Here is a 27,566-nt window from a genome sequence, read left to right as displayed (position 1 = left end):
CCAGTTTATCACAAATCTTACTTGATATAGAGGAAAAAGTAGACAGGCATTCTTTTTTTATCCAGTAACAGATTATTACGCTGGATGCAAATAAATCGAATTATTGTCACTATATCCATAGTCTGGCGGATGCAAAATTCGGCATGCTGGCAACTTTGGTTTTTGCATTAAAAAATTGACCTTGACATTGAGGTTCTATGTACATTTGTCGATTGTGCTTGATTTGCTTTCTACTTCATAGGAACTATTCTATGGAACTGGCTAAATTTATGCTTTTATGGACAGTGTAGTACTGTGAAAAAGAGTTCATACGCGTATCTGTCCATGATAGGCGATTAAGTTAGTGAATTATATGTATATTACTAATCTTCTTTCTTCATGCCACTCTAGTCGTCGACATTCGTCAGGTCCAGTGTGTCCATTCAAATTTCATTTTTCAATTCCCGGTTTTTACCCGGTTATTAAAAAAACTCTACATTAAACAAAAAAGGCGTTCAAAAATAACCCTTTAGAGATAATAATAAAATTTATTCAGAAGAATTCCTCTAGAATATGTAGGTCTAGTAGTGGGTTATACAATAGTATTGACTACAATAACAAAAAAGTTACCAAATAGTGACTTTAAAACAATAAAAAAAAGTGACCAATAGTGACATTTATTGATCGGCAAGATATTAAAGATATTAATCTAATCTGTCGTTGAATGCGATCCGCTGTGACAAATATTATAAATTCTTAAACCACCATGAGCATTTCACAAGCTTTTTTTTTAAATAAAACAAATGGTTGAAGGATCTTATAAATTTGTTTTCGTAAAATCATAATTAATTGGATAATCAATAGGTTAATTTGTAACCTCCATTTCCTCACACAGTAAACATTTTTCTGCCACGATTTTTTGAAACCAACCGTTGAATAAGTTGAATTAAGATTCAGATCGCGAATTGGTTGAATTTCGGGATGTGAAAGATTGAACAAAGAAATTTATTAGGAAATCTTGAAATTGAAAAAAAAAATTGAAGCGCAGAGAAAAATGTTCAACGTCTTGAAGGAATTCGTCAATTTTAAGACAAGCAATTTTAAATATCTCGAATATAGAAACTTCTGTAAAACTTCATATCTCTGGAACCTAGACAAGTGTTCTGGATCGTATCAATAATTATCATTATTCTGGAACGAGAAAAAATTTCTCGAAAAATCTCGATCTTCTCGAAAAGTTGGTATACATTTTAGAAATATTTGACATTTTTTTTGTTTAATTCTGGTACTTAGTAATTCGTTATCTTTAATTCAAACAAATTAAGAAAGCGTAGAATAATTTACGATATGTTAGAATGTAATTTCACAGTCCGAGAAACATTTAATGATTCTAAAATATTGAAAATATTTCATGATTTTAAACATGAAAATTTGTTGATTCCGGACTTGTATAAAATCCAATTTGATGAGCTTGGAAAAGAATTTCTGAAAAAAAGAAGATTCTACTACATGATTTTTCGATGTTTGCCAATACTAAAGCTTCCGGCCTTCAAAGATTTATCGAAATTCAGGTCTTTAAAAAAATCTCTACCGCTTGGAAAGTTTCCTAGACCATTTTCCAACATATTAGGTTTGGAAAACTTTCAAGATGACGAAGAGATATCGGAACCAGAGTTTTTTTTTCAAAACCTCAGAAAATTTCGAGACCATAAACAATGGAAAAAATTGTATATCCTAATTTTTCTTGAAGATGACGGACTTTAAACAAATGCACTCTGGCCGTTCTATTTAAGAATAAAAAAACTGTATTTCCGGTTTTTTTCAGTTATCTAACCTAGTTTTCGCACTTTAATTGAAACAGTTAAATATGGTAAAATATCTCAAGTACCATCACAAGTTTTATCGCATGATAAAACCCAAATCCTTACTTGAAGCATAGATTATTATTTCGCTTAAGTGTTAACTCTAAAGAATACAGTATGTAATGTAGTAAGCTCAAATCATACTATTCGCAATTGGGGATTGGAATTGAGAAGAGAAATGCAAGGAAATTCCAATGATGATTTTGAAATAATCTTAAAAGAATCTTTACAGGATTCAAGGAGGATGATTTGAGAATGCTTAGCAAAATTCCAAGGAATGTATTTTTTTATTCATAGTAATTTTTACACCCTCGGATCATTCGTGCTTTATCCGGGTGAGATTTGAAATCATGATTTTGGAGTGAGAGGTATGGATTCAGATCTTTATGTTTTACAGACTATCCTCGGTATTCAAAGATGTCCTAATCTTGGTATCTGGTTAGCACAAAGTGCAGAAATTAATGTTTAATTTATCTCTATGTCCGGCGTCGAACACTTGCATACCAAGCATGATCGGAGTTTGCAAGGAGTTTGAGACGGCATGAATCTGCTTCTCTATCTTGAAGTAGCTTCGTAACAGGATATGTCTCGCTCAGCCTTTATACTAGAACTACTTCACTAGGAAAACTGTAGCAAAAGAATTCAAGCAATGAGATCATATGACATTATATGCATTCCAATGACACCATATTAAATTCTATAAATTTAGCTATCGTAGTAGGAAGGAACGACAAAATCACCGCTTGATCCGGACACGAACAAATTGTGACCCAAGGCGAACCAGCCAATGGCTGAAAGCCTTGTAAATAAAGGAAAAAAAAAAAAAAAAAAAAAACAAATTGTGAGTGAGAGAAAAGAATAATATGAAAGTTGTAAGCAAGAGAGTATAATGATGTATGTGTTATAAAGTTGATTGATTCCAAGTAACATTATAAGTTTAAAGGTTTAAAGGATTCTTTAAGACCAAATGGCCTACAAGACTAATATAAAATCAAAATTGTTACTGTGGGATGAGTATTTCCCGGTGCAATTTGAGTTTTCCCGCATTTTTCCCGATAAATTCGATTTTCCGGTTTTTATCCCAGTTTTCCCGGTTGGATGGACACCCTGCAGGTCCCTAAGTATTATCCTAACAATTCGTTAGAACTCTTGTTAAATTTCCCTTGAACTTTTCCCACAATGCCTAAAAATACCCCTCAGGATTCCCATAAAATTTTCCTTCGGACTCCCTTGAAACTCTCCTCTGAATAAAATTACTATGAAACTATCCGTAGAATTAGATTCTCTAGAAATTCGTATCGGAATACTCTTGGAGCTCTATCACACTTGTCCTCAGAATCTCCTCTTCAGGATTTTGTTTTATTTTTACTTAGAAGTTTCTTAAAATTACCTTTTGAATATTTTGAAAATTGTGCATTACATTAAGGCCCTGTTCACATATCACGTAACTGTGTTCACTCGGAGTGACAAAAGCAGGCCACTCTCGATGTGTGACACGCGATCGTCTGTTTTCTCGGCTGCAACCATTGTGTGGTCCTCCTCATTGTTCTTCATCAGCAGTTCTTTCGGTCGATGCATCGTCGACTTTGGAAAGCAACCGTTTCGTGATGAGTGTGTGAGTGCTGACCTCGTTTTGCCTCCATTGCTACAATGGAAGCGCTCTGACCCCCGTTGATGCAACTGCCATACAGTGAAACCACTGGAAGCGGCTCCCGTTCTGATGGAGGATGCTTTTTGGAAAGCAGAAGATAAAGTGTTTATTGTGTTGTACCTTTTGACTATAGTTTTAAGATGTATTGTGTAGTGACCAAGAATCCTAGGCTCTGTAAAGTTAATTCGTTTGAGCCTTACCAAATAAATTAATAAACAACATATCACGTAACGTCAAAATCAACCAAATTATTAGCACATTTCCACCCCTATCACAGTTCGTAAGAAATCCCCTGACCCTGTAGCGCAAAACGTATTCAAATGGTTCATTTGAAATAGTTATTTCAGTTTTTCAAATATAAGTTGAAATGAGAGGCTCACCCTAAATATAAAATATGTACTGCTGGGTAGTTTTGCCATCCCTGTGTACTTGATATATTATAATCGAAGTTTCTTATCGCGTAGTTAAATTCACTAGCACACCCCTAATCGCTTTTAAAATGTTTAATAATATTTTAAATGACACTCACTCCCTTTAGCATTGCGAAATCATGCTTAAACACAATAGCATTCACAAATAATTTTATGACTGAGTTTTCCGAACGTATTCAAATACCGATGACCTGATATTTTGGAAACGTCTCAGAAACATTTCACGTGAAATGTTTTCATGTTTTCCAGAACTTTTTAATTACGTTGAGTACTGTAATGCACTGAAATCCAGACTCTTAGTCCATGAATCTGGATACTTTTAAAAGTTAATTATTGAGGCCAAATAAGATCCAAACACCACATACATTTTATGATGATCCTTTTGTGTTGTTCATTACTTAATTATTATGTTGCCAACTGGATGTAATATTTGATTTAAAAAGACTATCTGGTATTCGGTACATTACGGTACTTAGTCCTGTTCTGAGTGTACGTGAAAATAAAATCAATAGCTCAAATCGAAATTATGCATTTTTTTAGTATTTACTGCATTTAAGTTATTGCTAAATCCAATTTGTTAATTCATAATAAAAACAACGCCCTAGCTGCATTCGCTATCTGGTAATCAATAGCTTAGTGGGTGGATCACCTTTTCCGAATGGATTCTCTTCTTCATATCAGAAAACGAAACTGCAATTGCGCTCTGGTGGCAGACGATTCGCATTAAGATAGAGGCCGCGACCGTCGTACAGAGATGTTACTCCCACAAATATCAGAGTGCTACTCACGCCGCCTGGTCAGGTTTTCTGGCTTAATTAATGGAAGCATCGCTATTGAACTCAATCAACCGAATCAGTGTGAGGGGTTTTTTTGTCGCATCGGGGAGTAATTTATTTACGTTTCACTGTAAGCGTGGGTGATAGTTTTCCTTGTAACCGGTTTCGAGCAAAACTGATGGAAGAGGTAACATATCTACTGAAAATAAAAACATCTTTACCATCATCGAAAGTTCGCGGGAAGACACTTCGAATCTGTCTGGCTGTTTACATGGATCGGAGCCGGCAGGTTTTATAACAAACACTGTATCAGCTCGATGCTGTTGATCGTAGCACATTCCTGTAGTTGCTATTCTTTATTTCTGGTTCAAATGGTTAAAAGAAAAAGAACAGATATAGGCGTTTCTGATGGTTGCAGCACAGCAGCGGTAAAAATGAGGAACTGTTTTTTTATTGCTTTCATTACTGACCGGCCGTTCAACCAGAAGCCATCAAACACAAATCGGGGTGCATTCGTTAGGCCTTGGTTAATGGTTCCGTAAATATGCGATGCATATACATATGCAATCGACACAGTCACGCAAAGACCACAGCCCTCTGTTTTCCGTAATTTGAAACAGTTTTGTGGGTTGTGTATTTATAGATAAGTTTATTTAACCAAACGAATCGATACAATTTAGTTTATATTATGAAACATTGGTTCAGATAAATAAATCGTAATGTGAATATGATCCATGAAATAGGCATCTAATTAGATGCCTTTCTGCTGTGAGGGAATGATAAAAAGTAATAACAACTGCAGTATTGTTTCAATCTAAAATGATCGCTGATGAGAAAGGTACGTTACATTAAAATGTTAATTTGATGACATCGAAAACAACGGTCTTCGCTCGTTATATCCACCTACAGCAACATCGGTCGTGTAGGTTGTATGTGATGACATCATGTGTTTGTCATGCACCTACTGCTCCCTGCATGTGCCGACCACAGTAGCTCAGTGAACCTTCACTGGTTTTGGTTCGAGCGCGATTTTCCAATTAGCACCCTATATTTTTAAACGATATTCGAAATATAGAAAAAATAAATCGTACGAGCGACACCGGCTTTTACTACTGAATCGAATTCAGCTTTCTGCACGAGATTGGTAAAAACAACGTGCGATATATAGAGCAGAGCAACCGATATTGCACCTACCCCAAGAGTTCATTTCGTGTGTTTCGCGTTATTTTTCGCTGCCACTGTCGGGAAAAATCAACAAATGCGAAGATGTTCACCCATTTCAATTCACACTGCTAGGTGCTACAATCCCAAACGTTATGGCTCGCGGTAGCATTTTGAAAGTCGGCTAACATATTTCTTCCATCTGTATATCTATCTATCTACCTACATAAACTCAAGTATGCGTAAAGAAAAATATTTTCGGTACTACAAGCATGTTCCGTGTGTGTCGCTTTCTCGCGGTTTTCCCCTCCTATTCTAGTAGACCTATTCTGAAGCGATGCATTGTACAATCGAATATTAAAAATAGAAATGTTCACTGCTACTATATGATAGTCGGACGTGCAGCAAATCTGTCTATCCTACGATTGCGAAATTCTTGTAATATGTCCGTTGAAATATCCTAATTATTTTCAGTTGTTTGTCAATATTCCCACAGAACCACCCTTGAGAAACAGGTCGACAAATTATCTTGCTGGTCGGTTGGCTTGGAATGCATATTTTCGATCAGAACCGTTATACTTTCACCCTTCTTCGAAAGCATGAATATCCAACTACGGCATGCACATACGGCTTGCATATCAGCTTTTATTGGCGGCAATAAGGAAGCTGTTATTAAAGATCCCATTCATGTGATTCCTCCTCTTGCCTTTACCGTGCTTTGGCGTGACGGCGCTGGGTCGTCATAGCTAGATGGTGTTAATAATCAATTTCGCATTTGTTCTTATTAATTCATAAGCTACCAGAGCAGATACGACGTCACATAACTCTCAACAGAAGAGCTATCGATCGTACTGCTGCGGGAAACGGTGAAAAGTATAACGACAAGTCGACAAATCAGATCATGTCGACCAACAAGTTTTACGTAGGCCTGGAGATTGATTAAATTAATTTGTCGTCTTCTAATAAAATGTTTATGGTGTGTATAAATTTTAGTTGAAACAAAGCATCTGCTAGCGTGATGACACATATGTTGATTCAGGTTTGCAGTAGTATTCTACACCAAAAATATGTAAAATTGTCAAATGATGAATGTTTGCAATTTATTGAATTCCATTGCATTTTTTTTGTATTGGGAAATCGTCAATTAATATTGGGTGTTCTGACCTAACTAAAACGAGATAGAAACCGTAATTGATTATCATCGTTATGTAGTGGGCGACTCTGCAAACCTTCATATAGACGAGCGTCTGGTTTCTCCTACTGGGGTCGGCAGGATTTATGAATGAGTCGTTTGTTGCATACCTAATACTGAATAACTCGTAATACTACGCTACTGCATTGTAATATGCTCACTCACGATTCACGAATTCTCCTTCTTTTGATAGGCTTTCGTATTCACTGATAACAACACATAAGGTGGTAGTAGCTAGGCTCTCTCATTCTCCCGTCTGATACTCTCTCTCTCTCTCTCTCTCTCTCGCAGCTCGTGATTATTGAAGGTAGAATATCTGACTGCGTTGCGTCGGTACCTACATGTTATGAACGAACGATACTGCTTTGCGTAGGAAGATTCGCGCCGCGAACCTGAATGCCTTGAATTAATCACCCGGTGGTGATTCTGTCACACCATGGGTCACATGATTCATACATTTACCACGAGACACGTTCACCCGACTTACGTCGCACATGCAAATCCTGTTTGAACATTTGGCAACCGTCTATATGCCATGAAGTAATATGTATAGTTGCAGAAATCGGACGCGAGCGTCTGCTGTCCGCTGCATAAAGTAATGATACAAAATACAGTGGAATCTTGATTTTGGCAACACGACAACGAGATCTTAAATCGAAAAATACACAACGCTGTCTATTTCTTATGTTTGCAAGCATTTGGAAGGAAGATCTAACGATGTACGTATAAATAATACTGTGGATGTGAATCCATACCAATGTCACGAGTTTAAAACTCATTACCAGAAGTGTTAAAGTAATTATAATAAATAAAAACGAAATCACCAAAATCGAAATCTTACTGTACTGTGCAGCTCGTAAACATTTGTGATAAAATCCACTGTTACTGCAACCATGTAGAATCCTAGTTTAAGAATCCTTGCATAGGCCATAGAAGCACTAAAACCTCGGATTAATGTGTGTTATAGGAACAACATCTCCATACCTATGTACTGTTTGAAGTTGAAAATGAAAATTGTTGTCGATTATCACTAATTTTCAATGAAGTTCGTGGTTCACAACTACCGTATGCGTGTTAATGTTTGCACCATTAAGCAATGTCAAAATTTAAAAAAAAGATTTCGTTTTCGAGTTTTTTTTTTATTTATTCAAAGGGGGATGTTTTTCAGAGTCTTAAACTATGTTAATCATCAATCGAGTTTCCACTTGCTGCAATTACGGCCTCCACACGCTTCCGGAATGCACGGCAGGTTCTAATAATGTAGTCTGGATCCATTTCTCTCCAGATACGAGTCAATGTTTGTCTGAGGCGCTGTACTGGGGTGGCGTTTAGAACAGGCCTTGGCCTTCATGACGCGCCATATTGAGTAATCCAGCGGATTAAGATCGGGGCTGGATGGCGGCCACATATCCTTCGCCCAGAACGGAAGATGTTCCTGCAACCACTTCTGAGTGCGGTTCGAGGTGTGGCACGGAGCCCCATCTTGTTGAAATACAACATTTGGCTTTGAACCGTACTGTTCTTTGATCCACGGAAGAACATACTTACTTAAAATCCCGATGTAGACCTCCGTGTTGACCTTGTCGCCTTCTGGAATGAACACCGGGTCCATTTTTTTGCGATCGGAAGCCACCAATCCAAACACCATAACGCTAGCAGGATGCTTGGTCAGATACACGTTCTTGTGCTCGTCGGCCACGCCTTTTACCGGAAGAGAGCTAATATACCAGTCGGTTCTGGAATTTGATACGGGATCGACGGCAAAACTTGCCCTCGTCGGTGAACAGAATTACCGGATTTTTTCGCTTCAAGATTTTCTTGCATCGTTCGATTTGTAGCTCCCAGATGCGGTTGGTAATCATATAAGTTTTTTTCCGTGCCCTCGACTTCGCCCCGCAATCTCTTTTACGATCTTCCGTGCCGTAAAGTCACTGATCCCGTGTTCATTTGCCATTTTCCTTATTGAACGCACTGGATTAACCCGAATCTTCCTTTTGATAGCAGCGATAACCCTCGGAACCCGAGCTGACCTCGGACGACCTGTGGACACCTTCGCGGATAGTTGTCCTTTATTTTCTCGGTCTAAAACCCTTTTGACTGTCCACCGAGACACTCCCACGGCGATTGAAATGTCTTTTTGCGACATTTGCGCGTGGGACAAATCACGAATACGCTGCCACTTCGTCATGGTGTAACTGTCAAACTAAGTAAATCATTTTCTTTTATACACAGCCTACTACGGTATGAGCTATAGGTTACGTGCATGCAAAGATTAGGAATCACATAGATAAAAAAAAATTAAAGGGTTGTATCCTAGACACGACCGCAGTATGACGTAGAACCACACAAAATTTAGTGCCAACATTTCAAAGGGGCGTAATTGCTTTTGTAAACAATGGCTTTAGCCGTCGATTTCTCGCAACTAAAAGCTCGCCCCTCCAAATTAACAATGCTAACTAGTAGAGGAAACATTCCTCTACCTGTTGGTGTCATTATTTTTTACGAGTGACCTTTTATTCGCGAGAAATCAACGGGTAAAGCCATTGTTTACAAATGCAATTACGCCCCTTTGAAATGTTGGCACTGAATTGATGTTTTTCATGCATTTTTGACTAATATACTTTATCTTAAAATTTTCAAGTATATCAATGTTTCGGTTATGGTTCACTCAAAACAATTTAAACATTTTCCTTGACAAATATATAAATGTGAAATTCCACATAATTTTCATTTGACCACACATAAACAGAATCCACTCAGAAGTACACATGACATTTATACGCAAATGAATATTATGTGTGGTCACGCATGGTTTTCTGGTTTTTATATGTACATATATTACGTATGTGGACGACACATGGATATTGATTTGTTGATCACGTTGCAACAATTAATGTGTGGAACACATAAAAACTCCAGAACAAGATCCTTGGGATGATCCTAAACAGTGTAGGACCCGAAATTCTGAGGTACACCGCCTGGCTGGCCTTCAGCCTCTCGAAGAGCGACGAACGGTTTCCTTGGAAAGGTTGGGATCAGATCTTGTGGTGTGTAATTCATCAACATAATATCATCAAATATGTCTTTCAAGCAATCTTTTTTCTCAAATTTGAAAGTTATGGTGCGGGAAGAAATTAAGGGAAAAAACTTCTGTTTTTACTAATATTTGTGGTTTGTTTAAAATTTATTTCCCGGAAAAAGTGATCGTCAAAGTCCATGTCTTTTTCAGGTTATTGTTGAGGGGGGGGAGAGGTTGTTGTGAAGAAGGAGGGGGTTTACATACATTGCTTTTCCTCATTCCTCATTGTGTCGCATTCTTCATTGTAATAAATTTTTGGTTTGCGTGTAGAATCTTAGTTTAAGAATCCTAGCATAGGCCATAGAAGCACTAAAACCTATTCATCGGATTAATGTGTTTTACAGGAACAACATCTCCATACATATGTACTGTTAGAAGTTGAAAATGAAAATTGTTGTCGACTATCACTAATTCTCAATGAAGTTCGTGGTTAATAACTATACAGTAAACATCATGATATTTGAGAAATTTAAAACAATTCCCTTTGCTAAGAATCTTAAGAGTAGCACAAATCAGTTTTCTCCGAACAACTGTCGAGAAATGATGAAGTATTCGGTTTTGATACAGTTGTCATTCTTGCCTTTATCGCAAGGATCTGACTCTAATTGTAAGGTCCCCGCTTTTTATACCCAAAAACGGATTCCTTCGCAACAAAATCAAGCAATGGCACCGATAATAACCATGCAGCAGAATCCTAGTTTTAACCACTTCAAACTAGAGAACAGTGAATAATAGATTAGGAATCACACAGATAAAAAATAATTACCTTTTTTTTCCTCGATGGGCAAAACCGAGTCTTGCCACTATCAACAAGGCATAAAAAGTAAAAAGTACTTAGATGTGTTTCTTCAATTACAAAAACAGTCCTGTTCCCCTAGTTTGAAGTTGTTCGGACTAGGCTTCGGTGGTAGACCTTAATTCCAGCAACGAACCACGAAAAGGTAATCTATCAGGCGTTACTGGAGTAATGATGATCTTGATCGATAGCTTATTCATTGAGCAATAGGAATGGATATGCTGCTCCTATCAAACAGCAGATGGAAAGTTGGGCAATGTGTTTTAGTCTTTTATTAGTGCTTACACGCAAAACAATAATGTATTACATTGAATATTAGTTGCATTTCCTATCATCCTCCGCGTCGAATACCGCAGCGAATGATATAAGTTGACCTTGTAGACGATGCAATAATGTTTTATCTTGCCACGATTCTCTATAATTCCCGTTCAGTAGAAAAAGCATACGAAATCGAGTTATCGTACGAGTCCTTATTCGCTATTAGCCTATCCATATTTCGAAGCATGGGAGAGAAGTGAATAAAACACAGGTCTAATAACGCTACGTTCGTGGTTTAAGTCCAGTCGGCAAATTTTTTTCTTTTCTTTTTTCAACATAATTCATTTTACTGACTAGTAGGTACATTCCACATTTTTCGGTCTCCATTTTCTTGCATTGGACCGGAGCTCGATATATCTCTTCTTCCGTTCATGCGTCCTCCACTAACATCCTGCGATGATGAATCCCTCATTATTGTAAGCAAATCTTACATCACCCGGTTGGGAGTATAAGTCCTCAATGCTAGGATTCTAAAGCTGGATTCCAAAAGCTAGGATTCTACGTTGTGCAGCATGTGATTTGAAAAATTATATTTTAACGCATGAATGCAAGTCGATCAACCGCATCCAGGCATCAGAAACTGGTTTTAGAAGGACCGCTTCTTAAAATAAGAATCATCACCAAAACTTCGCTTAATAATACCAAAAATTTGAATGCTCTTTCACTGTGCTTTTTATTTTCGTTCAGCTTCTTCCATTTCTTGATCGTTTATGGCCCAAATTGTTTCGCATATGATTAAAAACAAAAACTTGTTCTCACCGTTCTACTCAGGAGGTCAGCTGAAAAGCAAAAACGGTCAGAAATACATCATCAACAATTCACCCCGCGGAAAGTACGTCCCGAGTTGGTGCTTGTACTTCACCTTGTTCCTTGTCACTGCACTGACACTTCTTTCGATCGTCCTGCTGGTGCTATTGATTAATCAACCCCGGTGAGTAACTATCTATTTTTACGATCCCCTCGTCGGCGAATTCCATTCATTCAACATTGAGCGAGCGTGAGTAAGTCAAATGTTTAGCTTGTTTGTATTTCTTTGCCAACCTCCTACACCTGCTTCTCGGTATTTAATTTTTCAGACGTGCCCAAGCCGAATTCGAACGATATGATGTAAATTAGCCGACAATTAGCTGGCCGGGTGTGTGTATTTACAAGCATTTAGAGAAAATAGTATACAACAATGATAAGTTAATTACGGAAGAACATATTTAAATAATCTACAAATGTTTTCGAGAATGGCAGTTTTTGACATCTCTAGTGTTACCAATCGCACATACATGACGGTGGTGTCAAACGGTTTAACATTTGACTTACTCATGTGGCGCAGATGTGTGTGTATTATATTTAAGGCGTCTGGTGAGAGCGCCGAGCGCCCTATCTGGCTGGCCGTGAATTGACTCGAATGATTGACGGGTTTCTGTCAGCAGGAGTTGCTTTTCATGTTTCCGCCTTAACACGCTCAAATCAATCTCTCAGCTCGAATACAGTAGCCACGCCACAGTTCAATAATCATGCATTTGAGAGCATATTAGTCCGGATTTGTGACAAATAACTCTATTAAAAACAATTTCTCTTGCAGATTACGTACTCACGATAACGGGCATTCTAATGAAAATTCCTCAATAATCAATACTGGAGCGATCTTCAACTCATTGAGTAGTAATGGTGCGGGTATGGTTGGGAATGGTATGTCGAAAAAATGTTCCCACGATCCTCGACTGAACATCCATCACAGTACGATGACACGAGACCGAAGTGATGATGATAAAGGCGATAACGAGGGCTTATTTTCGGAGGAAGAAGACGAGCAGGACATAATTTCGCGAAGTTTCGGCTGGTCACCTCTCCATTACAAGTAAGTAATGCGGAATGAAATTCCGCCTCATTGATTCATTATGAAATAAATTTTCAATATACTATTAAGCTTCTATTTCGACGTTTTACCAAATTATGCATGCTGTTAGGTAGGGGAAATGGCTTAATGTCTCTCTCTCTCTCGATAAAAAAAACTCCTGTTCTTAAATTTTTCTTAGAGCAATGCGTCATCTGGACCATGCAAATGGATATTTTGGTTGGTTCATTGCCTATTACGGTCATTTTCAATATGTATTTTAATATTTATGATTGTCACAATATTTCTCCTAAATGAACTTGAAAGTCAAAACACCTTGTTCTATAACTGATAGCATTCTAACATCTTAGGAACAAATTTCACTAAATTTGCCGCTTCAAATACAATTTACCTCTATTTGGATGCTAAATATAGATGCGCCGATTCTCTATTAAACGATCCTCTAGTTTTCAAATAAACAAACCCGACTAGCACCGTGTCAGGTTCATTGACCCGAGCATCGCATCGCTTTCCTGTGCAACTGACTGTATCGGATGTGGGCCCCGGGATCGATTTGCTTTATATTGGTTTATACCATTCCTATAGCAAACGTTGTTCCACAATCAAGATCTAGCGCGCGAAAAGTGCGAGCTCAATTAGAGCCATTGTGCGGAAAAGTTGAATAGGGTCACGTTCGTATAGTTATTTCCCCGAACTAGGCGAATAATTAAAGCAACATATTTCAAGGTTTCCCTCTGGCTCCTTTCGCTTGATCCGCTTCATTCAAACGAATTTTCAATAAACCAGCGACGTAGGTATCTTTTCTACAATGTTAAGGTGTCTATCATTACAGTCATCTGTCGTCGTCGTTCGTAGTTCGTATTGCGCATAAATTAGTTTCCACCAGTCAGTCCGTCGTGTAATTATGATACCACCGCCTATGTTTATTTTTGCATAAAATGACACGTAGACGTCCTCCGGAAATCAGCTGAAAAGATGTTTCGTCAGGAAATCAGCACATTCGATGCATAATAATGCCATGATTTGTTTCTGGCGTATTTACTCTGAAGAAGATGGTAACAACCGCGTTCGGATTATAATCTGCAAAGCACTGTGGCCATTAAAGGTCAGCAATGCAAACATTAATTGATACATACTATCAGCCAGGAATGTAGAATAGGAATGCATTGAAAGCGTTGGTTAATCAACTTTCTACTTGTTCCTTTTTGGCGTTTTCGGAATCTTGTTTCGGAAAAAAATCAAGTGTTTGTGTTTTGCTGCGTTGATTTCTTGTGAAAATACTTGAAAATATGCATATTAGGGTGGGTCAACTTAAACCCCTAGCTCCTCACTGAACAATGGCCTCAAAGCCGCATTTAGGAAAATAAAAATTGTTTTAAGTAAATGTGGAAAAGTTTCGATTTTGCCATTTTTATGCAAGGGAAATTAGGGTGGTCCCTACGGTTATTAAGGTCAAAATATAAACTTTGAAGTTATTTGAGATAAACCAGCGCAATGCTCTAAAAAATAAAAAAATAAATATTTGGAGCAACTTTCCTGAAGGTACAAATTTTCTGTGAAATCTGGGAAATATTTTTAGTGTAACGTCAGGTTCTCGTTTCATAATGATTTTAAAAGATTAACTTAGAGTTTTTTACATTAACTTGTTAAATATTGATTTCTCGCAAATGATTTGTTCTAGACACTTTTGAAAACTTTTGATGGCGCATGTTTTGCTGATGAAACAAGGTGGCTATCTCATTCGCTGGAAAAGTTATAAATGGTCTTCGATGAAAAGTTAATTTTCAAATGTTGATATATCAAAAAGGAACAAGTAAAGGCTGACTAAAAGTAAATTGGTACACACAAAAAGACATGTAATTCGTGATTCAATAAGTTTAAAAAGTCCATTAATGGTTGCTTTACAGTATTTTTATTAAAAATTCTAAGTTACAGCATTAGATGGTTACATTTCGCCAGTTCGAACGAAAACTCAAACCTTCCTCTTGATGGCGCCCATCAGCGCCCGCACAGTGGAAACGGATGGAATCAGCGCATTTCTTCCATTTTGTCCGCATTTTCTGGATGTCTTTGACAGTATTTTTCGATTGGTCGAAATTCCGGGCAATGAGGAGCTTGGGGACAAATTCGATCTTGCCTTGTTTTTTTTTCTTTAGAAATTCATTTGACGTTATTTCTGAACGCGATCGACTACTTTGATCAAACTTGCACCACTCTATATAGATGTGTAAACAAATCACTTGAAAAGTTGTTCGATTCCCAACTCTAGAGCCGTGCTAGCGGCACGCAAGGGGTGTACCAATTTACTTTTAGTCAGTCTTTAGATTTTTTATATATTTGGAGTTTAGTGATTTAATTAACATTTAAAAAGAGTGTTTTTTTTCTCACGAAAATCGTTAATAACTTTTCTTCTAAACGAGGGAGCAGCAAATCTGATTTTTCCGGGGTCACCCTAAGTTACTTATAAAATTAGTGTAGAAGTTTGCTGAACAAAGATTTTTATCTCCAACCGTGCACCTTTTATACTGGTTTTTATAAGTAACTTAAGATACCTACTGAAAATAAGATTTTTAAAATTAATCTCTTATACATTGATTTCTCGCAAAAGGTTTATTCTGAAAAAATAGGCACATTTTAAAAGTTAATCAAATAAATTAAACAAAAAAGGCACTCATAGTTTTTATGGTTGCATAACAAATGATCGAAAGACAAAACGTCGAAGATATAAAAGGTCGAATGGACAAAAGGTGGAATGGACAATAGTTAGAATAGACAAAAGATCTAATGATGAGAAGGGGGTCAGAAGGTCGGTTGGAAAAGAGGTCGAATGGACAAAAGGTAGAATGATGAGAAGGGGTTTCAAAATGTCAAATTATGAGCAGGGGACAAAAGGTTTAATGGTTCAAAAAGAAACAAAAGGTCGAATGAAACTGAAAGTTAGGATTGCATATTATCAATATTTTTCCTTTTTTTCATCACTGCTCGTTCTTTCATATGATTTTTGGTCATGTATGTATCGATTTTCATGATTAGTCATTTAATATTCAACGTAACGATGTTTGTTTGTCAAGTATTCTTTCCACTATATGGCATCTGGCCAAGTGGGCTTCACAACAAAATATATCATCAGGCTAGGTTTTCTTTATTACGCAAGCTTTCAGCCCGGGTCTGGTTCGCCTCTGTTTCTAACAGAAAGAGATAGCCACATGGCAAAAACATGCGCCATCAAAAGTTCTCAAAATGTCAACATCAAATCATTTGCGAGAAATCAATGTATAAAAAGTTATTGTAATAAAAAGATTTTTAGGAGTCACCCTAAGTAACCTTTTTTAAACCAGTATGAAACGAGAACCATTAGATAACAAATTTGAATCTAAAATAAATTTCCTCAAGAAATATATAAAAACTTTTCCGAAGCCATTTATCTAAAACTAACGAACTGTCAAAACCATAGGATTTTTATCTAGATAAAAATAATTTGTCCAGAATAGATCAGACACGAACCAATTCATAACTTTTGCATGCGGGTTCATGACTTAGCTAAATATTTCCCGCGAACATGGAGTCAGATGTTAGCAGTGTGCTTTGATCAGAAATTTTATTGTTTTTGCTATGGTCATTCATGCCGGTTTGTCGGTTGCAAAGCTACCTACCTCTCCGCATAGAACCTCGCACTGCAAAAATGTTTCTATTAGATTGTGAGTTGAACCAGAATCAAAGAGCATCTCTATCTCAACGCCTTCAACGCAACATTTATGAAATTCATTGTTCTCACTGTCAACTTTGTAAACTGAAAACTCGTCTCGACGGCTTCTCTGATCAGTCAATTCAACCTGGTTGTAAACTTGATTCTTCGACTGGATGTCGGATCTACTTTCAACCTATTCGTCAACTGAGCAAAAATGTTGTAGCTGCGCCACACACAATCCAATCTGTCATATACGTCAACCTGTTGGTCAACCCAAGAAATCCTCAGAGGAAAAGATGACCGGAGATAATGTATTGAGTAATTTGGCTATGCCAATCGAACATTCCCATGAGGTTTCCCTGAGCCTATCGAACATTCCTATGATTTTTTTTTCCCTACACTGAGGCAAATAGGCTTAAGAGTTTCATAAGACTCGACTTATGAACGACAAATATAAATTACATAAGCGCGACTTATAAAAAATGTTCGTCTAACATAACGCAGCTCTTATACGCCTTTAGCCATCCCATTTTCTTAAGCGTTGAAAGACGAGTGGTCAACACACGAGCTCCGTAATCTCAACGTCCATGGTTCGGTTCCAGTCTGCTCGGATTTATTATTTTTTTGTCAACATTATTTTTCATAAGGCAAATTAATGAAATTCATACTGATTTCTTGTGGCTAAAATTCATAAGTGTTTCTTATCGAATTCTTACGTTCTTTTGCCTGCGTGTAGGATTTCTTATTTATATTAGATTAGATAATAATCAGTATGACAGCGATTTGTTATGTATTTTCCTCGGGTTTTCACTAACACGCTCTCAGATATCGCACCAATATAACCGAACGTGGAAATCTCTATAGAGTGACGTCATCATGCTCAGCAATGCATATACAATATTTTTTGATTCAAGCACCAGCAAGCTCAGGGTTGCCAACAGGGTGAACAATACTCATTCATATGCATTTTATTTTAAAAGAGACTTGGCAGCACTGCTATGGCATGCGAACGAGATGGAAAGAATAGATTGAAATAGACAGAAGGATAAACAGGGATGTTTAGGATATCTTGCAAAAAATAACGGGTGGCCACTAAAATTTTGGAATTTCTTTCTCAAGCTGTCAAAAAAAGACAAACATACTTGAAGAAGATCTGATTTATTGAAATTAAAGATACATTGTCCATTGTTGAAAAAAAATTAGTGAACATTTGAAAACGGTCCGTAATCGGATGTTCGGCGAATCTTCCGTTTGATGTCGGAACAGGAGCGTTGTACGGCCTTCATGTCAACTTTGCGAATGCAAACTACCAATCAATTGTTTGCAATTCGTGGCTCTCCAGTTATTTTTGTACACCAAGGAGCTCAAAACCCTGAAGAAATCTTCGATTGGGCGACACTGAGGCAGATTTGTCGGGTTGTGGTTGTTGGGTACAAATGGGATCGAATGGGTATTCAGGAACGATTGTGTTTTTTTGGCGTAATGCGATGACGCTTTATCCGGCCAAAACACGTATTGTCCATCAGCATGATGTTTTTGTAGAAACGGGATCACAATTTTCTTCAAACATTCGTTCTGGTACACATATTGATTGATTGCCAAACCAGAGGGCTTGAACCATGGCACGAGAAAGAGAACGAAGTCCTTTTGCGTCCATAATTTTGGCTGGTCTTCCACTACCTTGCTTGCGAGCAGTGGATCATTTTAGATGGCTGAGTTTTGAACCCACCACAGTTTTCATTTGGCGCTACTGTATACGGACGAACCAATGTAAAATACTGTGGTAGCCACAGTACGGTGCTGTCAAAACCTCAGCATCTTCAATGATCCGTTGTTGGGGATCTTAGGATATGGTAAACAGTCGAAGCCGCAACATTTTCGCTTTTAAAATGTTGTACCGTATACTTTTTGCCGAGATTTCTGTGCAGTTCGTAGAACTGTACAACGCGCTCACGAAATACTTCTTGTTTCGACGGCATTTTGAGCAAAAATGAGCAAGCATAAACAAAACAGAAAATACTAGCAGAAAGAGAGAGAGAGAGCTAACACATACACACTCTTATTTCTCTCTGAGCTCGTTTGTTGTTGAGCATAGAGGCCTCGAAAAAATTCCAAAATTTTAGTTGCCACCCGTTAGACAGGGATGCATAAAAATAGAAAAGGGATGACTGGAATTTATTTTCGTTGATGAGGAATGTGGATTAAAGTGATAAATTGAATGTGGGATGAGGATGGATGAGGATGAGGTCCCAGGTATTCTGATTTATCAATATGTATTCTGATATTTTATTTTCATCCTTTTTTTAAGCTATTTTTACCCAACTGATAAAATGATAAAAGCGTTTTTTAACCTATTTTTTTCTTTTTTTTTTTTTGTTCGTCTTGTTTTCCGTACTAAGTATCGGTAAAACACCAGAGAGGCAGCTTCCAGGCCTATCGACCCATCAACTCATTGACCAACGACTTTACTTGAAAAATCATGATTTATTCTGATTGTAAATAATTGGTGCCCACCCTCCGCTCACCACTTCCTACATTTCAGACTCTTAATTACAGTGACTTTTTTTTTCGTTTGATTTTAAGACTTTCCTCACAAACACCTTAGCCCTGAACACCATCCTGATTAATTGATTTTTCTCCTGTGTGTCCTGATATTTGAAAAAATACGTGCTGTCAAATCAGCCTACTGATCATTCTTGTATGAAATTGGTTCCAAACGAAAACAAACCATGTAAGTTTTTCATAGCTTGTTTACGTTTGGAAACAGTTATACTAGGTAGGCGACGAATTTGTATTTGCCAGCCACACCCCTCCCCTGCTGTTGACCCGAACCTTATTGTCGGTCAAGTTGGACACTGGAAAACCCCACCGGCAGCAGTTTTTAGTTCAGTCGTAGCTAGAACGAAGGAAGACTGCTCAAAACGAATTTTTGCTCCACCGGTAAAAGTTCGTTTCAGCAATGCGGCAAAAGTTTGCCAATGATACATACAATAATGCGATTTTGTTAAGCAGGTATTCTGAATGATGATGACCAGTGCTCATTACTGATCTATACAATGTTTATTCATAACAAATTTAATGATCATGTGCTCATTTCCTATGTACATTTGCGTTTAGCACATCTAAGTTTTCCCAAACACAGAGATAAGATAAAACTATATCACTATCACGTATGTACTTACGGTGAAAAATATAAAAGACGGCTTCAAAGGGAAACACCGCCATTGCCAGAGGTCTAACATTTGCGGTTATTAGCAATAGTTTGCATCCCTAATGCAAATGTCATGTCTGGACATAGTTGAACAAAGTGTTCCGAGTACATAACTTTCAATTCGAATCGATCAAAAAGTCTTACTTGCTAGCGCCCAGCTGAACCTAGTAAACTGAAAGGGCACGAAGAGATGCTATGATGTCATCGATTACAACTCTCTGGCCGTTGGTTGTTTATATTAAAGAGAGGAGACCGCCAGAATGGCTCTTTGCTGCCGGGTGTCTCCTCTTATAGCCTACAAGGGATGAATGTAAACGAATAAACCACTTACTGTTGTTAGTACACTCGAAACCTAGTTTACGCGTGCCATCAGACTGTTTATACAAATCATCATTAAAACGAGACGAGACTGGAAGTTATTTTTACGGTACTCGAAAGTACTCTTCAGGCGCTGCACATTCCGTCATCGGTGCAGTTGTTTCGTTTAGTTTTCTTGATTTTATATGCATAGAAAACTCAAACAGTCGTGATTAGAATTGTTTTTTAAACATAGTTCCTCGTGCCTAGGAGCCTTTCTTCGGTCTGATAAGTTTGATGATGCACACAAGCAAAGCCTAGCGCTTGTTTCAGAAAGAATGCTACGCTTCATTTACTGCTTACTAACTGCATATCTCCCTTGACACTCCGATTACGATGCCTCCGAAAAACGTGTAACGGCAAGCTTGCAATGGCATAACTTAGCCATTTCTTGATGAATTTGAAAAAAATGGTGGTACTTCTAGAATTCCTAGGTTCTGTAGATGATTTTGATTGTGAAAAGATTAAAAATAAGGTCGTCTACTTTATTCAAAAGCGAAAAGAGTCGTTACACGTTTTTTTTTACGGGGTGTTCATGGGTTTTCCAAGTGTTCTAAGATCCATAAATTAGATTAATGGGTACACATGTTCATAATTAGCCAAAATGCAGTAATGGTTCCTGTATATGGATCCTGGAGACAACGGAACGGTCCTCCGGAAGATCCGAAACATCTTTAAAAGTGGTCAATCCATGAAACTGATCCTTGAGCTCCGCGGTTTTTTTCGAAAACACTTGGAACTGTAATATAAGAAAGAATTTGGAGTCATGACATAAACATGGTCCTAGATGACTATGGGGCCGTCCTCCGGAAAATCCAAAACATCCGTAAAAGTGGTCTATTCATGAAACTGATCCTAGAACTCCGCGATTTTTTCGAAAACACGTGGAACTGTGATATAAGAAAGAATTTCGGGTTGTGGCATAAAAATGGACCTGGATGGCCATGGGATTATCCTCCGGAAGATCCGGAACATCCGTAAAAGTGATTCATCCATAAAACTGATTCTAGAGCTCCGTTTTTTTTTTTCGAAAACACTACACTAAACGAAAATTAATTATTTTATTCATGTGTTTCACTTATACATTTTTGCCAAAACATCAGCCTTATACATTCCATAGGTCCACATAGGTCCTATAAGAATGCATAAAAGGTATGTGTGGTCGCTTATACATTTCATTTCACACATGATCTTCATTAACTTTTTGCAAGGCGTCTGCTTATTAGTTGACTTATACATTTTATGAATAATCAGTAATAGAAATTTACCAAAAGGTATAAAGATATTTCTATCCGTGTGATATAAGAAATAATTTAGGGTCGAGGAATAAAGATGGTTCCGGATGGCCATGAGACCGTCCTCCGGAAGATCCGAAAAATCCTTAAAAGTGGTCCATCCATGAAACTGATCCTAGAGCTTCGCAGCTCTTTCGAAAACACGTGGAACTGTAATATAAGAAAGAATTTGAGGTCATGACATAAATTTGGACCCGGTTGGCTATGGAACCAACCTTCGGAAGATTCGGAGCATCGGTAAAATCGGTTCATCCATGAAACAGCACAACAGTTTTTTTTTAATCTCTTGGACCTGTGATATAAGAAAAAAAATAGGTCGTGACGTAAACATGGACCTGGATGTACATGAGACCGTACTCTGGAAAATTTGGCACATCCTTAAAAGTGGTAAATTCATGAAACTTTTCTCAAAAACACTTAAAACTGTGAAGTTTTCGAAAACAAATCACGGTTTTTTTTTCACAGTTTCATTTATTAAACACTTTTATGGATGTTCCAGATCTTCCAGACGACGATCCCATGGCCATGCAGGTACATGTTTATGCCATGACCCCAAATTCTTTCTTATATCACAATTCCTAATGTTTTTGAAAAAAACTGCGGAGCTCTAGGATCAGTTTCATTGGTTAACCTATTTTAAGGATGTTCCAGACGTACCAGAGAACGGCCCCATGGCCATCTTGGTCCATGTTTCTGTCATGACCCCAAATTCTTTATTATATTACAGTTTCAAATGCTTTCGAAAAAACCGATTGACCACTTTTACGGATGTTTCGGATCTTTCGGAGGACTGTCTCATGGCCATCCGGGACCATGTTTGTCACGACCCCAAATTCATTCTATCATCACGGCTCCTAGTGTTTTTCTAAAGCTGCGGAGCTCTAAAATCAGTTTAATGAATTGACCACTTTTACGGATATTTCGGATATTCCGGAGGACGGTCTTATGGTTATACAGGTTCATGTTTATGTAATGAACTCAAATTTTTTCTTATATCACAGTTCCTAATGTTTTCGAAAAAAAAAACCGCGGAGTTCTAGGATCAAGTTTATGGATAGACCACTTTTATGGATGTTCCGGATTTTTCGAGGACCGTTCCATTATCTCCAGGTTCAAAATATATAGGAATCATGACTGTATTTTGGCTAATTATGAACATTTGTGCCCATTAATCTAAATTATGGATCTTAAACAACTTGCAAAACCCAAAAACACATCCTTTAAAAAAAAAAAGTGTAACGACTCTTTTCGCTTTCGAAAAAAAGAAGACGACCCTATTTTCAATCTTTCTGCAATTAAAATAACTCCCATTTTACATTAAGTTTTTTTTTAAATGTTGTTTCAGAGCCAGTTTTACGTTACGTTAATGTTAGACTGAAACGTTCCCTTAGAGGCAGGCCCTAAGCCTGACCTTCTACTATCAAATGTGATAAACTAGCCTACGGCTAAAAATCACAAAAATAAAGAAAAAAAAAAATTAAAATAATCTACAGAGCCTAGGAATTCTAGAGTTACCACAATTTTGGAAATTCATCAAGAAATGGCTAAGTTATATCATTGCAAACTTGCTGTTACACGTTTTTCGGAGGCTTCGTAGTCGGCGTTTACCCACCGTATTCGGAGTGTTAAAAACTGAACAAATTAAAATACAAAAAAAAAAACAGAACAAATATCCAGAATTAAGAAAGTGAAACTTCAAAAGGCTTTAAAATTCTTGAATCTAAAAAATGTTTCAGCTCCCAAAATTGTCACAATTACAATTTTTAAAATTTTCGATGTTCTGATTCAGATGTTTTTTTTATCAGCTACAAGTCATAATGCAAACATGACCAAATTCTTTTTAAACAATTAAGTAATTAGATGTCGTTTTAAGAGTTGTTTTATTATGTCATTTTATACAGACTAACAATTGAACCAAATTTTGAACGTTCCATCAACAATGGCACAGTAGTGATTCACATAATCCGAGACTCTCACGAGGAAGATGAACTGCCACCCATTGTTTTGGATATGAATCACATTACAATTCATTTATCGCAAGGTAAGTTTCGTTACACTAATTTATAGATAGAGTAAGTGCACCAGTTGTGGTCATAGTTTCCAATCTTCGTGCGTTTTGTGGGCGACATGTGAATAATATTTGAATCAACAATCTTAACACAACTTAACATTAAAAAACGTGAAATAACATCAAAACATGGCCAAAATAGGTACGTTTCCCCATGTACCGCAAGACTCACATCTAATATGTATATTTTTTTTCATTCCCTGCTTTACTTACAGTGCTGGATGTCGATAACCAGGATGTAGCATTCGATGCTGGATATGGTCGCAATAACCAATCGTATGTGATCCGGGTCAAAGAGCGAGGTGAAAACCTACGGAACATAACCGTCATATTGGACTTTGAAAGTCAACTTAGCGATACATTGCAAGGATTCTACAAAGGATTCTTTCTTGAGGAAGGTACCGACGAGAAGAATTGGTTTGCGAGTACTCAGTTTTCGCCAATCGATGCTCGGCGAGCTTTTCCTTGCTTCGACAGTCCGGACATGAAGGCAACATTTGAGGTGTCTTTGGTTCATTCTGTTGATAAAACCATGTTTCTCTCCAATATGGAACATGTCAGGACTACCGTTGTCCGTCCGGGATATCTGAAGGAAGATTTTGAGATTACACCACGGATGAGCACCTACCTCGTAGCATTTATCGTATCAAACTTACAACTGGCACAACGCTCGGAAGGGTTCAGTCCACAGATCAATATCTGGAGTCGACCGGAAGTCAGTCGAATGACGAGTTACGTGCACAGGCTGACCGTGCGCATTCTACCCTACTTAGAGCGATACTTTGACCTCAAGTTCAACATGAAGAAAATCGATATGGTAGCAGTGCCAGACTTTGGATTCAGTGCAATGGAAAACTGGGGTTTGATAACATTCCGGTAAGTATTCATACGAACAACGGGGCGGATAATGTTGGTCCCCTTTCGTAATAATAATTACAAGTTGACACGCAAAGCCTGACACGGCTCTCCCTTCTTTAATCATTCGCATAAGGTCATAATACGATGCACGCTATCGAATTTATTCACCCATATACACTTTTGATTAATTATAGGGAGTCGGCTTTCTTAGTTCCCGAGGACAACAACAAAAGTTCATCGGCCAAGCATAAGGAACGTGTTGCATCAGTGGTAGCACATGAATTGGCTCACCAGTGGTTCGGAAATCTGGTAACTCCCCGATGGTGGAACGATCTTTGGCTTAAGGAAGGATTTGCTACTTACATGAGCTACGAGTGTTTAAACTTTGTGAGATTGTTTACGTTATGCCCAATCCATATTTCCGCAGCTAACTTTTATCTATGTTTCAGGCTGAGAAAAAGTGGCATGTGTTTGAAACGTTTGTCCAGAACGAACTTCAGAAGGCTTTCGAGAAGGATTCCGATCGCAATTCACACCCGATTTCTTTTCCCGTTAATCGTGGTTCGGACATCCGCCGGATTTTTGATCCCATATCGTACTCTAAAGGGGCTTCGATTATCCGAATGATGAGTAGCTTCCTTGGTCAGGAAGCCTTCAAAACAGGAATAACAGAATATCTGAAAAAGTACCAGTACGACAATGCCGAACAGGAAAACTTATGGGAGATTCTAACGCTTCACGGTCATGATTTCGGCACTCTCCCGATCACGTTGGATGTCAAGCAGATAATGGACACTTGGACGTTGCAGCCCGGATATCCGGTAATCTCGGTTGAGCGAATCAGCGATCAAATGATAAGGGTTTCCCAGCAACGGTACATGCTTCCTACGAAAAATGCTACCGACGATACTCGGTGGTACGTTCCGATCACCATCGTTACGAAGTCATCTCCCGCAGCTAGCGCTATTCCGCAATTGTGGCTTAACTATGACAACCAAAGTATCGATGTAGTAATTCAGGCAGAACCGGAAGATTTTGTTTACTTGAATGTGGATCGAACCGGTTATTACAGAGTGAATTATGACTACGCATCGTGGAAAAAATTAACCACTAACTTCCCGAGCCTACCGGCATTGACTCGATCGCAATTGGTTGACGATGCATTCAATCTCGCTCGTGCCGAATTCATAGAATACGACATCCCATTGACTTTGATTCTAATCGTCTCACAATTCCCACAAGACATCCCTGCATGGGCTTCTCTCAGCAAAGGTTTAGATTATCTAAGTGACATGATGGCTCGGGAACCGGCATATGAGAGTTTCCTAGCAGTGATGAGATCAGCTCTAAGAAAGTCCTTTGAACAGCTCGGTTTTGAGGATCGTTTGGATGACGATCACCTGCAGATGATGCATCGGGAAAGGATTGTTGGTTTGGCCTGTCAATTTGGAATCGACAAATGTTCCGTCCGTGCGCAAACACTATTCCGACGATGGATGACTGACTTCAAGGATAATCAGATACCACCCAACCTCAAGCAGGTTATTTACTGCACATCCTTGAGGGATGGAGGCGTACCGGAGTGGAACTTTGCGTACAAACGGTATAAGGAAACGGATTCTGCCTCAGAGAAAGAGCTGATCCTAAACGCTCTAGGTTGTTCAGTAAAACCGTGGTTGCTTTCAAAGTAAGCATTGCTCACACAATGATACTTGTTTGTGCTTAGAATATGTTAATTCAACCACGAAACTGTTTATTTTAGGTATCTTAACATGACTTTGGATCCTTCATCCGGCATCCTCAAGCAGGATGGTGCAAGAGCCTTCCAATCGGTGGCGAAGAACTACGCTGGAAATGACCTTGCCTTTAATTTCTTGTACGAAAACATTGAACGAATTGTCAAATAGTAAGCGTAATCGAAAACTCGTTCCAGATGTTGTCTAACATTACTAAATTTTCCACTTTTCAGCTTCGGGGATGGATTTTCGACGCTCAACAAAATGATAGACTCTGTCACTTTGTTGATGAACCAAAAACATCACCAAGAGCAGTTTGATCGGTTTGCTCGTAAGGCACGTAAACTTGGATTGCGAACAATAGAAAAGAGTGTATATTTGGCGGAAGAGCAAATTCTCAACAATATTCACTGGCGATCCCGATCGTACCACAAGCTGCAAGAATTTCTCGATAAACTGATTCGAGATATGCACATGAATATGTACTAGAGGCCACAGAGAAGCAGCTCTAGTTCTTCCAATTAAAACCAGTCAAAGTTCCAACTATCTAAAATTGCATTGAATAAAGGTGTATGTACATATTATTGTTAGGCAAACGAACCGTTTCAAAGCAAATCTAACGGTCCTATTGAATTAGCCTCGCAAATTTAGGTAACGAAAAATTCTTGGCGTTTACTATTATAGATAGTGTAACCTCAGAGTTCATAAACGTGCGAAGGCATCCTGCTTTTACAAGGTACTATATTTCTAAATTTTGAAAAGAAAACAACGGATTTTCTGGCTGTGTATTTGTAAATTTTTAGTTACACCATCATGCTAATTAAATTTTGATCGAATCGCTATTCATAGTATTTCATATTAGGTGAATTTCGATTTAGTCATTTGTCAGTATTTATTAAATTAATTATCTAATAATTTATACGAAAGTCCGAAAATTACCAGGATGAGAATAGTCTGCTAGCATACTAAGTTTCTCAAAGAAATAGATTTAGATATATTTGCCATATTTTTTTAAAGTAGTTTATGATAGAGGATTTAAAAAAAGTTTAACGATACAGAAAACTGCCCGCCAACCAACCGAGCTGCGAAAAATAAGTGTCTTAATTTTTAAGAAGTTTTAATGAAGTAAAATAACAGCGCTACATGCAGCACATGCCTTGGAAAATATTAATAAAATGCAGCTGTTATCCATGAAAAGTTTATGAAATACTACGAGTTTTAAACACAAATTTCAACGAATATATTTCAAAATTTTATTT

At 37.8% G+C, this 27,566-nt stretch overlaps 2 protein-coding genes across 3 annotated transcripts in view; one reads left to right on the top strand and one right to left on the bottom strand.

Moving 5' to 3' along the window:
• LOC135697145 (aminopeptidase N) overlaps positions 1-27,546 on the top strand; it is a 40,076-nt gene extending 12,530 nt beyond the window's left edge. For both annotated transcript variants that reach the window (XM_065216743.1, XM_065216742.1), the window contains 8 exons: positions 12,017-12,176; positions 12,822-13,097; positions 23,547-23,686; positions 23,929-24,589; positions 24,766-24,958; positions 25,021-26,258; positions 26,334-26,477; positions 26,541-27,546. In XM_065216743.1, coding sequence (XP_065072815.1) covers positions 12,017-12,176; positions 12,822-13,097; positions 23,547-23,686; positions 23,929-24,589; positions 24,766-24,958; positions 25,021-26,258; positions 26,334-26,477; positions 26,541-26,796 — 3,068 coding nt within the window. In that variant the 3' untranslated portion in view covers positions 26,797-27,546. The remainder of the gene's footprint in view (positions 1-12,016; positions 12,177-12,821; positions 13,098-23,546; positions 23,687-23,928; positions 24,590-24,765; positions 24,959-25,020; positions 26,259-26,333; positions 26,478-26,540) is intronic.
• Positions 1-27,566, bottom strand: part of LOC135697113 (zinc finger protein-like 1 homolog) — a 54,642-nt gene that overhangs the window by 17,732 nt on the left and 9,344 nt on the right. The window lies entirely within an intron of this gene.

Source organism: Ochlerotatus camptorhynchus, unplaced genomic scaffold (assembly GCF_037179485.1).
Source record: "Ochlerotatus camptorhynchus isolate MF236.1 unplaced genomic scaffold, CSIRO-AGI_Acam_v1.1 ptg000067l, whole genome shotgun sequence".
Taxonomy (NCBI): domain Eukaryota; kingdom Metazoa; phylum Arthropoda; class Insecta; order Diptera; family Culicidae; genus Ochlerotatus; species Ochlerotatus camptorhynchus.
This window is presented reverse-complemented; position numbering and strand designations above follow the sequence as displayed.